Source organism: Terrapene carolina, unplaced genomic scaffold (assembly GCF_002925995.2).
Source record: "Terrapene carolina triunguis isolate 2854851 unplaced genomic scaffold, T_m_triunguis-2.0 Scaffold148, whole genome shotgun sequence".
Taxonomy (NCBI): Eukaryota; Metazoa; Chordata; order Testudines; family Emydidae; genus Terrapene; species Terrapene triunguis.
In genome coordinates, this window is record NW_020664499.1 from 6645339 (window position 1) to 6661158 (window position 15820).

Consider the following 15820-nt stretch of genomic DNA (forward strand, 5'->3'; position numbering starts at 1 on the left):
TGTTTTATTCAAGTTTTTTTAAATTATCCTAGATATTTTTATTTTCACAAAGTATACGCAGTTGTGAAGTGTAATCTACATTTAACCTTTAAAGGCCTAATCCAAAACCCATTGACTTTAAGATGCTTTGGATCAGGCCCCCTAGTCAGAGAGATCTGTAAAGAACACGGTAAGGCAAAGTGATAATTTCCCATGCAACATCAGACTATGACAAACACAAGAGGCTAAAAATGGCTCATCATAATTTATTTTATGTTAAAATGTACAGCTTGGGGTTGTTGTTGTTTTTCTTTTTTTTAAGTGACTGACTAAAAAGATAACAGATAAATACAAGAGTGTCACTGGGTCCTATTTTACACATGTATCAAGCCTCTTCTGCTCGGCCCTTACAGTCACTCTGTACAGGTACAAAGGCTACAAAAAAGGAAGCAATATAAACAGACACATAACTTTTGCCTTTTTACATGCGATCTGTAAGCTTAGTTTGAACTATTCACACGCTACTGCTCTATTTTTTTTCCCTTAAAAAATAACTTCAATATTTTATAAAGATAGAAAAATCTACAGATGGAATGAAAATGTAAAGTTAGAGGCATTTCCATAAAATAGCAACTTTACACCAAATTCACGATTTTTTAAAATCCTGCCAAGTATTTGGACATATGTGAAAATGTTTCAAAACATGACAAATAAACACTGAGATATGCTTCATTCAGTCAAAAAAAGTCTGAAATTATAAAACAGAAAGCTGCCTTTTTATTCCCCCCCCCCAAAAAAAACAACAGAAGTCGGTCACCAAAAATGGAAAAGAGTCTCAACTTTACACCAAACATTTAGCAATAAAACCCTTTGAACTAACAAAAATGTGAATAGCTTTTACAGTTTTTTTTATTTTTACAAGTTTTATAATTAACAAAAATATAGTTTTGTTTTTTTACCCTCAAATTAGGGTAACCTAATCAAGGCAAAAAACTTAAGAAATGGCTTACTGTTAAGCACAACACTTGTACAGTACTACAAAATGCACTGTCACTAACAAAGACATTAGCGGCATGCGGAAGTGTCACCTTAAGAAACAAAATGTACAATAAATGAAATGCTAAAAGGCATTTACATGTGGGGGAAAGTGGAGAGAAATCTCAGGGTCCAGTACTAAGTTTTGGAGTCTATGTATCCACATTTTTAATGGGAGCAGGCACATAAAATGGCTCTGAACCATTGGCTGCTGTGTAATTGCAGTTCGTATAAAGAATTCTTCCTTTCCAGAGAACTTCAGTTAAAATTAAAAAAAACAAACAAAACAAAACAAAAAAAACCCAATCCCATCCCCCTAAAACAAAATCAACAACAAAGAGAGGTACCCCCCCCCAAAACAAGAAAAGAAAAAAGAAAAAGAAAAAACAAACTTGTATAAGGCTTTCTGCTGCATACAGCTTTTAACATGGTGCCAACAAATGTTTTTGCATTCACACCAATTGCTGGTTTTGAAATCGTACTCTCCTATTTGTGCAGATCAATCCAATACGCCAGTTTGGTAATCTGACTCTCCAAAGAGCCTACCTTCTCATGTAGGATCCATTAAGAGACTGTTTAGACATGCCAGTATTCATGTAGCCATGATGCCCTGGAGGAGTGTACATCATGTTACTGTGTGGTGTTGTCTGCATTGGTTGCTGTGCATATGGCTGAGTTCCCATCATTCCCATCTGCATCTGCATAGGGTACTGGGGTGTTTGATTCATATATCCATGGTTACTATGATATCCGCTGTTCATCATGGGCTGGGACATACTATATCCATTCATAGCATTAAGGGTGTTCATATTCATGTTCACTGAATTGACATTATAAGCGGGGGCTGGCATCAAATTTACACTCATATTCATACCACGTTGCATCGTTAAGGTCCGTGCGGGTCCTTGCATAGCCACAGTCTGTGAAGCACGCCCATAGATTTGTGACTGATGGGCTGCTGCCGCTGGGGGCAGAGGGGCTGATTTGGTTCTCACAGACACATGGCCTTTGCCAGCCATCTGAGTTTGCAGTCTTTGGGTATGGGATATTCCAATATTTGATGCTGCCATGTTACGCTGCAAAAGGGGAGGAGGCAAATTCATGGGAGGTGGAGTAAGATTAGGGGGTGGGGTCATAGTAGCCTGTGCTTGGGGTCCTCCAGGAACAGTGTGTGGAGACTGAGAAAGCTGAACAAGCCCTGTGTTACTTAAGGGTGTGGACAAAGAGGCACTGTTTGCATAGGAAGTTACAGCAGCTGAATGGCTGTAAGGCAATGAATGATCCATAAGTGTGTTAGTTAACTGTTGCAGTTTGGCAAGGCTAAAGGTAGCAGATGGCTGTGGGTAATGCCCTGCTCCAAATTCACTCTGACCCATTCTTTCATATAGGCCAATGTTGGCATTGCCAGTCTCTGGGATTTCAGTTAACTGCATAGGTGGTGTAAAATTAGCAGCCATGCTGCACTGAGATAACTGTTGGTTGCTGCTCGGTGGCCTTTCAACAACACAGCCTTGAGGAGATTTTACATTACAGGTAGGAGGAGAATTGATGTTGGTTTGTTGCATCATACTGCAGCTTCCATTAATATTAGACATTTGCTGCGTCACGGCACAGCTACTCTGTGTTAGGTTACTAGATGTAAGGTTGCTATACGAGCAACTGTTTTGGGAAGAGTTGTTTCCACAGATGCTACTTCCCATTGTAGAATCATAACTGCTTGGGTTTTCATAGTTTTCCGTTGTGCTCTCGATGCTTCCTAGATCACTAAACCCACTATCCACAACTTGTTGTGAATGATCAGAAACTGATGGGACATCCATCATTGGGCTGGTCTCCATGTTCTGTAAAGATGGCACAGAGATGGCACTTTGATCTGGGCTGATTTGAGCATAACTGTTCTCTAATGGAGGAACGTTTGGACTATTAACAGAACGAACTGACTGGCTAGGATGAGAATGGACAGATGAGACTGGGCTACTGTGGTCAGATTGTTGGCAATCATCCAGTGTGGTCATTTGTGGACTTTGATCAGTATGAGTATAATTCTGCAGGCTTCTACATGCCTCTTGCGTCTCTGAACAGTCCTGAAATGCATCTTCCTGTTCACTTGTTTCCTGGGTTAGAGACTGGACTGCTTGTACTGTCTCTGAATCAATCTCCATGGTTTCAGTACTTTCTTCCTTGAAATCAGAATTTAACCCTTCACTCTCCTTTTGGTCCTGATTATTATCTGTATGATCATCATCAGATTCAGGTACAGGCCCCGAATCTTCAGTAAGCTCTTTATGGTCACCTTCACACTCAGCTGCAAGGTCAACACCACAGTCCATTAAGTCCTCTTGATTTGAATTACCAGTTTGTACATTTAAGTCTAAAAAAGACTCCTGGTTGTCTAGAACTTCTTTGAAGGCTTCTCCTGGTAACTCCTCTTTCTCCACTTCTGTTGAACCCATATGGCTATCATCTTCATCATCTGCATCATGATCCTCATTGTGAGATGGTTCTTCCTCTTCTTCTTCCTCCTCTTCATGATCATCCAAATGCTCAGGCTCATCTTTTTGAGCGCACATTTCCTTCTGTGGGTCATCTTGATTTTTTGCACTGGCAACATCTTCCTCTACATTTTTTTCTTCTTCCTCTACTTTCATTAGATCATTTTCTATGATTTCAAAGGGTTCATTGGGTGGGTTTAGAAGCTCAGGTTCCAGCTCTTTTACCTCATCTTGAGGCTGCAAATTCTTAACAGGCTCTTTAATCTCCTCCTCTGCAATAGCAGGAACTTGGCAGGGCTTGTCTTCAGATACTTGCTTCTGTTCCTCTACTATTACCTGGTAGTCAGGCTCCATAGGAGTCTCAGGTGGGGTGTATAAATTAAGTTTAAAACCAGGCTTTCTTTCTTTGTTCTGCCGCCACTTAGATGGACCACGCTTCACTCCTTTGGGCCAGCCCTGTTTACACCTCAAAGGTTCAGGATTGTCTTTAGTGCTTTCTTCCAAGACAGCTACACCCTCTGTGTTGTCTTTGGGAAGCAGAGAATAGAGAAAAGAAAAAAAGGTCTTAGTTTGCATAAACAAATCCATTTCCATCAACAGACAGAACTCATTAATCCAAAATTAACTTATACATTCTTTTTAAACAAAACTTTGGATAATTAAACAAAAGTTATACTGCCAATAAATAGATACTCTTAATCTAACCACACACGACAGTAAGTAGGGGCAATATTTACTATACACCCACTGCTTCCCACTCAGTAAAACTGCACAAGAGTTTTAAACATTATAGCATACTAGCTGAATAAATGTAGACAGATACCTTATTTGTAGCACTATAACAGTTAGCCTCATAACTATATATGTATTTAAAAATGCCATCTGATACTTCCTGAAAAAATTTTAAGCAAAAAACATTTTTAAACTACAGAAAATGTACCCTACAAACCTTTTATTTAATATGAACTATCTCCTCACCTTGTGGTATTTATAAAATGTGGTGGACAAATAGAATACAGAGCTAGTTTTCAGAATAAAACAGAATGCTACAAAGTTTACAATTGTTAATCTCTCCCACTAGTGAGATAAACCAACCCCAGAGAGATTTTTACACACAAGAGCTCACATACATGCACCCCTTTATACAGTAATATGTACTTTTATAAAACATGGATATCAATTCTCATTATCTAGATATGGAATGCATTACTACACCCTTTTTGTTACTGCAGAAATGATACAGCTGCTGGATACTCAAAGGTGCTTTAACTCTAGGAAGTACTATGCTGAGTTTGATGCACATAAATTATTGCTCCAATGCTGAAAAAGGAAAATAATTTTTCCTCCTCACAAGAAGTGTCTTGCAATACAAACCAAAATGTGGGGGGAGATTCCATGCAAAAACACATTCTGAAACAGAACTAAATAAAATCGAAAGCACACACGAAATTAAAAAAAACAATTCAATTAATCACAAAAACAATTAGGAAGAAATGTATTTTGGTGTTGAATACCACTGCCTTGAAAGACACAGCTTCAGAAAAAGTGTTACACTCTTAAATACGACCTCCCACTGAAAGGGTTACTCCAAACACATTGCAACTGTTGGTTGATGTGATAACTAGACTCTTAAGCCTCATCTATACACAAATACCAGTATAGTTAAAGCAGTACAACCCCACTACTGTGGATGCAATTTTATCAATATCAGTGTGCTTACAACAGTACAATTTATTTCTGTACAGGAAGGGGGATAAACTATACCAGTATAAGGCACCTTTACACCGGTAAAACGGCATCTACACTAGGGGTTGTACTGGTGTAACTATATTGGTAGACTATCACACCCCTAACCAACATGGTTATACCAGTACAAAAGCTGTGTGCGAACCAGGCATCAGCAGATGATCTCTCAGTTGGGCAACACAAAAATTTAACTTCCCGACATGTCCTGAGAACTATTAGTTCTCCAGTACCAAAGAGATACCTGCAGTTTTTGAGAAAAAAGTGTTTATATGTAAGAATCCATAATTCATTCCAAAATTGGAATTAAACTGATGTTTTCATCTGAGAGTCAAGAGGGAGAGAGATGAGGATTTTCCCAAAACTGCTCATTGGTGAATACACTTTACATCCTTTAGCTTTCCAGCTGGGCAATATCCTTGAAATCTAACTTGGTGAGCAGCTGTTAAAATGTGCATTACATAAATTGTTGTGCACTTTTTAGGGAAGACCCGGGATCCTAGAACCAAACATCTCCCTACAAATCAACAGAAGAATCCGGGACTTGGCAGTTGTGCCAGGGCTTAAACAGACCCAGGCTATTTTGAAAGATGGAAAGGGAAGTCTCTGGATGCTCATGGTGGAAGAATGTGAGGTCTCAGAGTTTATTAATATAGCATTGCAGAACTGCCAAACTAAAGTGAAGAGGACATAGTTCCTGGAGAACTATGCAAATTTCAGTAGTTCTCATAACTAAATTGCTGTCAATGCTGAGTGCAAAAAAAAAAAGTCTTCCGTATCAACTACCTCCTGCTTTTTGTAGATAAAGGTTTCATGAAACCAACTAAAGAGAAAGAAATCCCCTGGTTTTTCCTGGAAAAGTATGAGGAGGCCTGTTGTAGATATACAAGATTACATTTTTGTTCTTTCCCAAATGGTAAATACATGAATATCCCAAACTGAAACAAAACCTGCTAATTTTCTCCTGAACAGGAATAATGAACTGGGGTTAATATACTGAAGAAGCTGTAACAGGACAGAGAGAGCGCAGAAAAATTAAACACTAAAAATACTGAAAAAAGAGCAACATGCCTAAAGCTATTACACAAAGCAAGCAGATAAAGTGGGACTAATAGCATAAAGCATATCTCAGAGGGACGGAGCATTAGTAAAAATGCATGTTATTTTGATCGTGAAATGTAAAAATTTCAACAGCTCTGAAAAGCTGGTCACAAACCGACTAGTTAACTACAAAAGCAAGTGTTGCCTTTGAATCCCAAGTGACAAGTTAACTTTAACATAGTTTAAAAATAATGTTCAACTTACTTCCACACTGAACATCATTTTTATAATGATTGTCTTTCTCCTCTTTGTCCTCCTCTTCCACCTGGTTCTGCCTACCAGGTTGATACTGGAATACTTTTCTGATCACAGGCTTTAAGTCATCATCTTCCCCATCTATCTCACAAGTAGGTTCCAGCTGTGGCATGGGCCGCTCTTCATCCGAGTGATCAAAGGGCTCATTCAACACCTCTGTGGTTTCAGAAATTGTCTCTGTTGTGACACTACTATTAACCCTTCTGCGTTTACGACCCCTTTTCTTTTTCAAGATGAAAGGTCTCTAAAAAAAATAATTCCAAAAAATGTAACAATAAACTGTTAGAGTCCAGGAGGAGTTAGCTGACTTGGTACATAGAGAACAAGTTAATTTTTGTGAAATGCGTTTATGATGGTCTAATCTATTTATCAATTTAGAAGTTAGCTTATGTTACACTTTTAAATCGAGATTCGATTTTTTACTGCTATATACTAAACCCATACAGTTAAGCAATGAGTGTGTACCATCTGAGACAGAATGCACACTGTAGTCTTTGTTCTATGAAGGTGAAAATTAAGATCTACAGTTTATGATTGGCTTCCAGCCTTTACTCTGGTTAAATAACTAAAAATTCACAATAGTAATATATAAAATATTTATGCTTACAAATACCTGGTTGTATACTTAGTATCTCATAATTCCACTAAAAACATTTGCAAGACTCAAATGTACATCTTACGCTTTTAGATTTCAGGTTCCTTAAAATTATGAAGCTGCTTATAAACAAACAAGCAGAAAATGATAAACAGCACAGTGCCAAGACAAACAGTCCAAGTCTCAAACTTGATGTAAATAATAGCAATATATTAAAGAACGTTACAGTTTAGCAGCTGTAGAAAAGAAGGGTTTGAACAGGTTCAACTAAAATTTCAATGAGATTTATTTCCACTGTTACCTATTCATTTCTCAAAGATTCACATTTACTTTAAAATTCTCTAACCCAAAATATACACAATGGGACACTCATCTGTAAATTCTTACCAAAGCAATGTAAATACATGCATTAAGCCAAGTACCTTAACATTTATGGGTTCTTAAATTAAGTTACTAAACATTCAATGTGATTACATAATTTTCAGCAAAAAAAATTCAATACTCAAGTTTAAGCAGAATTTAGAGGGTTTAGTTCTTGGAATAAGAAGGCTCTGTATAAGAAAATAGAAATGTAATATTTCAAGAAACAAATTTTTCTTAAAAAATGCATTTGCTTTATTAACATATCTTGCAAAAGACCTTCTTATCCTGCTAATCTTGTAACAGGAGAAAACAAATAATTGATTTGACTCCATCCCAAAAGGACAAAAAAACCCCAAGTGAGGGTATGGAAGAACCAATTAAAATGTTTAATCAGTACCAACCCTAAACAGCAGAGGGCAGTCATTAGTTTAAAAATAAATTCTAATTCTGATGTTTAGTGCCATCCATTTTTTCATAACAATACAAAAAAGTCAAAAGGAAAACAAAACTTCCGAGGAAACAACTATGAACTAGAAAGGGCTCAGTGTGCAAACAATTTAGATAAAAAAATGAACAGTCTAAGGAAAGCTCGTAAACAGAAAAAAACCCTGCCTTTTTTTTTTTTACATCTTCTTGACAAACATGGTTTGATTGTAATGGACACTGAACAACTTTAACTGAAAGTGCTAAAAGTAACATACCTTTCTTTTTATGGCCAGTGATTGTGGTTTGGTCAGCCGTGGAGGTGAACTTTGATGATTCCCATCCCCCTCATCATCCTCACTGCTTTCTTTAGATTGCTCCGTGGATTGCCCTCGCTCTCCAACCACTGCCATACTCTCTGGAGATCGCAAGTATTTATTTTTAGATTGTACTTTTGCAGGTGATTGCCTACTATTAGTTCTTGTGGAGAATATTTCTTGCTCTTCCTTTTCCCAGCAGCTAGCCTGTTCCATCAGACGCTCAGCCTGAAGGGTTGGGGTTAAAATAATGGGTCACTGAAACGGTATTAGCCATATCAAGTTCAGCTAAAGAGTTACAATAAGTCAATCCTGATTAGCACTGCTGCCTAACCAAGCAACAACATTTCAGCTGAATCATCTAGTAGCTACTTTACAACAGTTAGGATAACAAACCAAAGAAGATTGCATTTCATGGGATATTTAGCACTATTAATGATGCAGCGAATTGATTTAAGTCCTTTAGCACTACATTACATGCCCACTGACATGGATCACTTTGAGCAAGTTCATAAACACAAAGAATCAATTGACACTGCGGCCTTTGAGCTCTGCACCAAATCTGATCTGATTCCATGCTCCTAGACTACTTCAGGAGCAGTAAATACAACTTCATAACAAGCGAAACAGAGTTTAAGTTTTCATATTCATTTTCCAAAACTTACTGTACAATCTCCAAAAACCCTGAGTTATAACTGATTAGTGCTGAAGTGTTTCACACAAGCAGTTTCCCCCATAACTAAGATCTGACAATGTTAAACAATGCTATATTTAAGACAGCCTACTACTTAATGATAAAGACTGGAGAAGAAATCCAAAGGAAAGGAATTCAGACAGACAATGTCTGCTGTTACCTCTTTTTCAGCTTCCCTCTCTTCTTCAGAAACCGCAGCATTAGAAACAAGCAGTGGAGTCCATCTCAAACTTTCAGGGTCTACTTCATTGATGCGTGGATTCGCTTTTAGTTTCTCCATGTGGCTTGAGATCAGTTTTTCCCTTCTAATTATTACAAATCTAGAATTCAAAAAGGATTTTTGATGTTAGAAAAACATCAAGATAAAACAAAACAATCTCACATCTTAAATCTCGCATAACTGCTTTGGAAAATAGAGGTCTGGGTAAAAATAGAGCGGGAGATGGAGACCGCTAGATACACATTATTATATCTTACATGCATGCAGGAGAAGTATCACTCATGTTGGTGTTTTTTATCATAACAAAAATGAGTATAATAATTTAGAAGATAAAAGATGGATATTAACAGGATTAAATAGGGAAAAGGAGAGAAAAGAGAATGCTCCTGTAGATGTTTACAAACATGTGGAAGATGTCTGAGCACGGACCCCAGGGCCACCTTGCCCATCCCTGCCATAACTCTCTCCAGTTGTGATACAGAACATATTAGAACAAAGCAGAATATACATGGGACCATGGTGCTTAAAACTGGGAAAGTTAGTGACTAGAGTATCAGTCCTGTAAAAAGGATCTGATTGGGCAGGAAAGCAAATTACAAATACAGGTATTCTAATAGAAGAAACAATACATAAGAATGGTCCTACTGGGTCAGACCAATGATCCATCTAGCCCAGTACCCTGGCTTCCAACAGTGGCCAATGCCAGATGCTTCAGAGTGAATGAACAGAGCAGAGAAATTTCAAGTGATCCATCTCCAATCATCTAGCCCCAGCGTCTGGCACTTGGCGGTTTAGGGACACCACGAGTATGGGGTTGCGTCCCTGACCATCCTGGCTAACAGCCATTGATGGATCTATCTTCCATGATCTTACCTAATTCTTTTCTGAACTTAGTTTTACTTTTGGCCTTCACCACAACCCATGGCAATGAGTTCCATAGGCTGACTGTGCCTTATGTGAAAGAAGTACTTCCTGATGTTTGTTTTAAACCTGCTGCCTCTTAATTTCACTGTGTGACCCCTAGTTCTTGTATTATGTGAAGGAGTAAATAACACTTCCCTGTTCACTTTCCCCATATCAGCCATGATTTATAGAACTCTGTCATATTCCCCATATCCTCTCTTTTCTAAGATAACTTAAAGAGCAAAGTAATCCTTTGGTTTTCCTTGGGAACCACTTCTATCATGATACCTGTAAGAAACTTAATGAACTGAAGGGCAGATGGGTACAGTTGGCACCTTGTATTTTTTCATATCTATCTAGTTATATATAGTTATTTGGAGAAGGGGGGAAATTGAATGGGTAGATGTATATAAAAACCACGTGTATCTGACTTAATCCCTTTCTCCCACCCTTTGTGGGTTGCTTTGTAAAATCTGGATGCTGTTTGGGGCAGGGACCGTGGGCCAAATTCTCTGCACAGGTCCGGTGAAGGCAACAGAGCTGCATCACACATATACCAGCAGAGAATTTGGCTTCATGCTTTCATATTTGTTTGTGCCAGGTGCAATGGGGCTCTGATTGTGACTGTCGCCCATGGATGCTGCTTTCATTGTGCAGGGGATTCTGGAAGGACGGCACAGTGCTGTGCAGACAACAAAACTATGGTTTCAAAATCAAAAGTCTGGAACCTGACACAGAAAACACAACACACTGATCCTGCAAACACATACACATGTGAGTAATTTAATGCACCTGAGTACATAACTATTCACATGCTTGAAGTTACTCATGTGCTGAAGTGTTTGCAGGATCGGGCATTGGTGAGATTATTTCTGTTTATCGAGAAGCATCTGTTTATAAACTAGAGGCATATACCATTATTTTTAGCACCACAGCAAAAACCAAACATGGAAAAATATACACTTAAGGATCCTCCCAACTCATCACCATATACATGGAGACTCTCCCTCCTTAACCTACTCATTCCACCCAATCAAGGAATTTTATCTCATGGTTTGTTCTCATGTAAGTTATATTTTAATTTGCTGCATGACTGTTGGAGATTGTGTGACCTAAAATACAAAACAATATTTCTCAAGACAAAATATAAACCATCAGAATATTTGGGAACTGTCGTGGTTCCCTTCCCGAGCACAAGCAAACTCTTAACTTCCTTTAACAAACCTTCTCTCCAAAGCACTTACATGCTGTGTCTGACATTGCAAAGTAGAACATTATAATCCTAAATTACGCCCTATCAAGATTGGCAAAATCAAGGGCAGAGATCGAGAATAGCTAAAATGAAGGATATTACCATTGGCTCTCCTCCTATGGAGGAGAACACCTGCTTAATTCCTATGTAGCGCTGCCGACTTTTGTGATTTTATTGCAAGTCTTGTAATTTTAGGATCATTTTTAAAGCTCCAGCTCCTGGAATCATGAGAATCAAATGTCTAGCCATCATAGTTGCAGAGAATAGCTTGTAAAGTGAGTGCACTCTAACAGCTCAGAAACCAGAAGGCAAAGAAAAAGAACCTCAAAAATATTTATTTTTTTTAAAAAAAACCAAAACTTATTTTTAAGTTAATCTCATATTTTGGTGATGGACTCATGATTTTATTTTTAATGCCTGAGGTTGGTAATACTGCCTACAGCAAAATGTACATGTGTTATCGAGTCCACAGTTACTGCCTTCTTCCTTGCTTTGTATGATACATTTTCCCAGCAATCACTGTCCCTTCACCAACTAATTTTGCAGACTTTTCGTTTCTGAAGATGAAATTTTCAAAAGTGTTTAAGGGCTTACTTACGCTATAAGGCCTATACCGGCGTGGCTCTAGTGTCACAGCTATGCTGGCACAACCCCATAGTGTGGATACAGCCTACATCAATGGAAAGGTTTTTTCTATCTGTGTAGGAACACCACTTCTCCAAACGACTGTAGCTAAGTTAACAGAAGCATTCTTTCATTGACCTAGCTGCGTCTACGCCGGGGGGGGGGGGGGGGGGGGGGGGGGGTCAGGTCAGCATAGTTATGTCACTCAAGGCTCTGGATTTTTTACATCCCTGAGTGATGCAGTTAAGTCGATCTAAAATGGAGACCAGGCTCATGAGACATGGAAGCACAGATTCCACTGAAAATTAATAAGACCTGTGTCTTAAATCAGTTAGGCCTTTTGATAATTCCACCCTAAATGCTAAATCTAAATTTTTTCAATAAAGTATATTAATAAAAAGAGACATGTAAAAAAGGACCCTGTCAACTTTAAAAATCTACTAATGTTACAAGCGCTATTAAAAATTTCTATAAATGAAAGCAAATAAAGAAAAATATTCTACTGTTTTGCTTTCTCTGTGCATCTGCCTGAACTTGTATATTGTCAGTTAGGTTCCCTTGTTTGTGCGTCTTTCACACAGTAATAAGAGGAGAAAATCTTTTTTTTTTTTTGGTGGGCGGGGAGGGAGGGACGAGGAAAACATGATTGTAAAACAATGAAAATTAGTGAGGGGACTCTGGCGTGGGTATGCTATCTGAAACTACCTTCAATTTCAAAACAGGTGTTGGCTAGATTTTCAAGTTGGCAGTCCCTTCTAAGGCAGTGACTATCACCATTAAGCCTTCATAAAAGTCTATGCAAAGTACACTAGTTTTTTCCTATGATAAAAGGTGTACGCTCAATGAGTATTGCTACAATGAATATTTTTGTCTTCATAAGTACTCTCCAAATAGCATATGCTTTACTGACCTGTCTTCCCTCCTGTCTATCATGCTGTGCTGCTGCAGGGTTGTAGCAATATCATGTGGACACATTCCAGTGGCTCGGCTCATTCCCTTGATGCTGATATGTTTTTCATGGTGGCAATAAAGGTATTCTAATATGACGCTTTTCCAGTAGGCTAAGTATGAGAGACGACCCAGATCAGACAGCGGCTTTTCAGGGGACCCTGCTTGTCCCTCTCTTCTAGAAAGTAAATAACCTAACAGAGGGAAGAGAAAGAACATTTTATTGAACCAACTCACCTTGAGAATTTAGGACATGTCCTATTAGAGAGACTATATATAACAGACATGTCAATGCGACCACATGCTATGAAAACAAGAGAAAGATTCAGCTGAAAAAAAGGCAGAAAAGGCTGTCTTTCCCTGTTCCAGTAGTATCTAAGAAGGTTTTGTGGGCCTTATTTTTCTGAATTCCTTATAGCAAACGTCAGATTCATTTGTGTGGTATCAGCATTTCAAACCTGCATCCAAAATGTTTTAATAATGGAAAAAAATAATTTTTCAGGTCAATAACTTGAACAAACACACTGTCATTTAGACGGTTTCTTGCCAATACTGGAAATCAGGAGATAACATGGAAGTTCTTACATGGCACCATCACAGGGAGTAACAGTCAATTCACTTTTCCTATTGGCAGCTGTGTATTATCAAAGAGTCACCTTGACTAAAATGCAATAAACAATGTACAATATAACTTGTGGGTTAACCTGAACTTGTGAGAAATATTTTTTAAAATGCCATCTCCTTTAAGTCAGCTATAAGAACATTCAGCTAGCTCAAGTTTTAGGTCTTCCACAGTAATTCCCTATTTTGCAGTATAATACAATAATCCTGTTCAAAAATGTCTTCCTCGATATATACCATGTAGGTCTCAATGGGATAATCTAGGCTAGTCCTTTAGCCCGCCTCAATTTCAAGAAGCTTTAAATTATAAAACAGAGCAAACCTGCTTAAAGATAGTGAAAAAAAAATCTGGAAGCTGTTATTGTAATTAAAATCTATTTACGGAGAAGAAATGGCATAAACTAATGATGTCCACCTTTCCCTGATTAAATACTCCTTTAGCTTCACCTTTATGAACACTATTCAAATGCAGACCTTAAACAGCAGGTGCCCATATTTATGAAATTACATTGCTCAAAAAGTGTCAAACTAGAGCCCACCAGCACCGCTAGTTTTCTCTCTTACAAATAACTTTCTAAAATGGCTTGATGCATTAAACTTCAAAAACGAGTCAGAATTTCATTTCTTTAAATCTCAAAGCTCACTGCAAATGCGCCTTTACCATAACCAACTTTGCATATACCAAGACAAAATCAGCATATTCCCCATTACATTTCTGATTCTCCCCCCCCCATTTTAAATCAATATTTTTCACTATAAATTAAAGCCAGGTGGTTAACATTTTGGTTAGTGAAAGATAGTCGTTCTTATGGACTTATTTCCTCGCTTTTCTGCATACTTTATATTCTCCAAATCAATATTTTATAGTGTGAAACAATGGTCTTTATTTTTTTTCTGTTGTGGGCCCCATCAGGGCTGACAATTGGAAAGTGTATCTACTCTGATAACTCTCTCGCCTCTGGACCACAAAATGTCCATAATACAGAAAGGCAGACATGCCATTACACACAAGATGATTAGTAACATCGTGGGTGCAGTTAAATATTATTCAGATATCTACTAGTCTGTTAGTAAAAGGATTTATGACTAATAAAGCCTTCTAGTTCATTAGGAGGAAAGTTGCCCCACAGGAAATGTAAAGTCTGCTTAAACCTATGGAAACCATGAAGACACCTGGGCCAGTACAACCTGTTCTATTTGCCGCACAACTGCCATCTTATATAGTGCTACTTAAGCTTACTGCAGTGAGGTAGCCTATAACAATATACCCATTATATACGGTAGTGCCTTACAATGTCTGTTGACTCAGATACATTTTCTAACAAGCTAAGTCACTGTGCATACAGAAGACACTGGTCTTCATGTTCTAAGACTGATGGTATTTGGTCATTGTGTACTGGGTAGGCTGAAGGCCAAGAATAAATATCTTGCTTCAGACTTTGCTATACCACAGCCCCTCTTTACACCCGTACATTGTGTACAATTTTGGGGAAAATTTTAGTTTTAACTGATAAGAATTCTAAACCAGCTTACTTATGCTGTAAAGTAAGACAAACTTTGTATTTAATGTATACTAGATGTCACTGCTAATGAGACAGAGTGTGAACTTTCAGTTCAAGAAATGGTGGGATGGTTTTAGATGCAGGCAGAAGGAGCACCTGGGTTTGTACAAGGATATGAAGTGTCCCATAATGCAGAGATTGAAGCTGGTTAAATTATCAAGTTATTTGAAATCATCAGCTAATGCCATAACTTGCAAAGACACTCAGACACAATCTTTTATGTTGTTTTGCTTTTTCTAACATCATGCCATGTATTATAGTGTTACTGCTCAGTGTATACTCTCCCGAAGTATCTTTGCATATCATTATGGTTGTGTAGCCTAGTGAATAGAGCACTAGACTGGGATTCAGGAGACTCTGTTTCCATTCCCAGTTCTGCCATTGGCTTGCTGGGTGACCTTGGGTAAGTTACTTAACCTCTGTGTCTCCACTTCCCCCCATCTGTAAAATGGGGATGATTATCTCTTTTATAAAGCACTCTGAGAACTACTGATGCAAAGCACTACATAAAAGCGAGGTATTACTATTAGATCACTATAAATAACTTTACAATTTCACCAATTTATACTCTGGAGCACAGGCTCCTTCTGTTTGCTACAAACTCATACTCCCAGAACCTCCTACTATAAAACTTTGTCTACATTAGGGGCTTGTTAATTACACCCATTCCAGTGTAACTAACAAGGAGGTAGC

General features: G+C 38.1%; 1 protein-coding gene across 1 annotated transcript in view; it reads right to left on the reverse strand.

Annotated features, from left to right (window-relative positions):
- Window positions 1–769: 769 nt before the first annotated feature.
- Window positions 770–15820, reverse strand: part of LOC113406897 (histone acetyltransferase KAT6B-like) — a 208167-nt gene continuing 193116 nt past the window's right edge. The window contains exons 12-16 of the mRNA XM_029912011.1: window positions 12907–13138; window positions 9158–9317; window positions 8265–8531; window positions 6555–6849; window positions 770–4033 (exon numbers count right to left, since the gene is read on the reverse strand). Coding sequence (XP_029767871.1) covers window positions 1557–4033; window positions 6555–6849; window positions 8265–8531; window positions 9158–9317; window positions 12907–13138 — 3431 coding nt within the window. The 3' untranslated portion in view covers window positions 770–1556. The remainder of the gene's footprint in view (window positions 4034–6554; window positions 6850–8264; window positions 8532–9157; window positions 9318–12906; window positions 13139–15820) is intronic.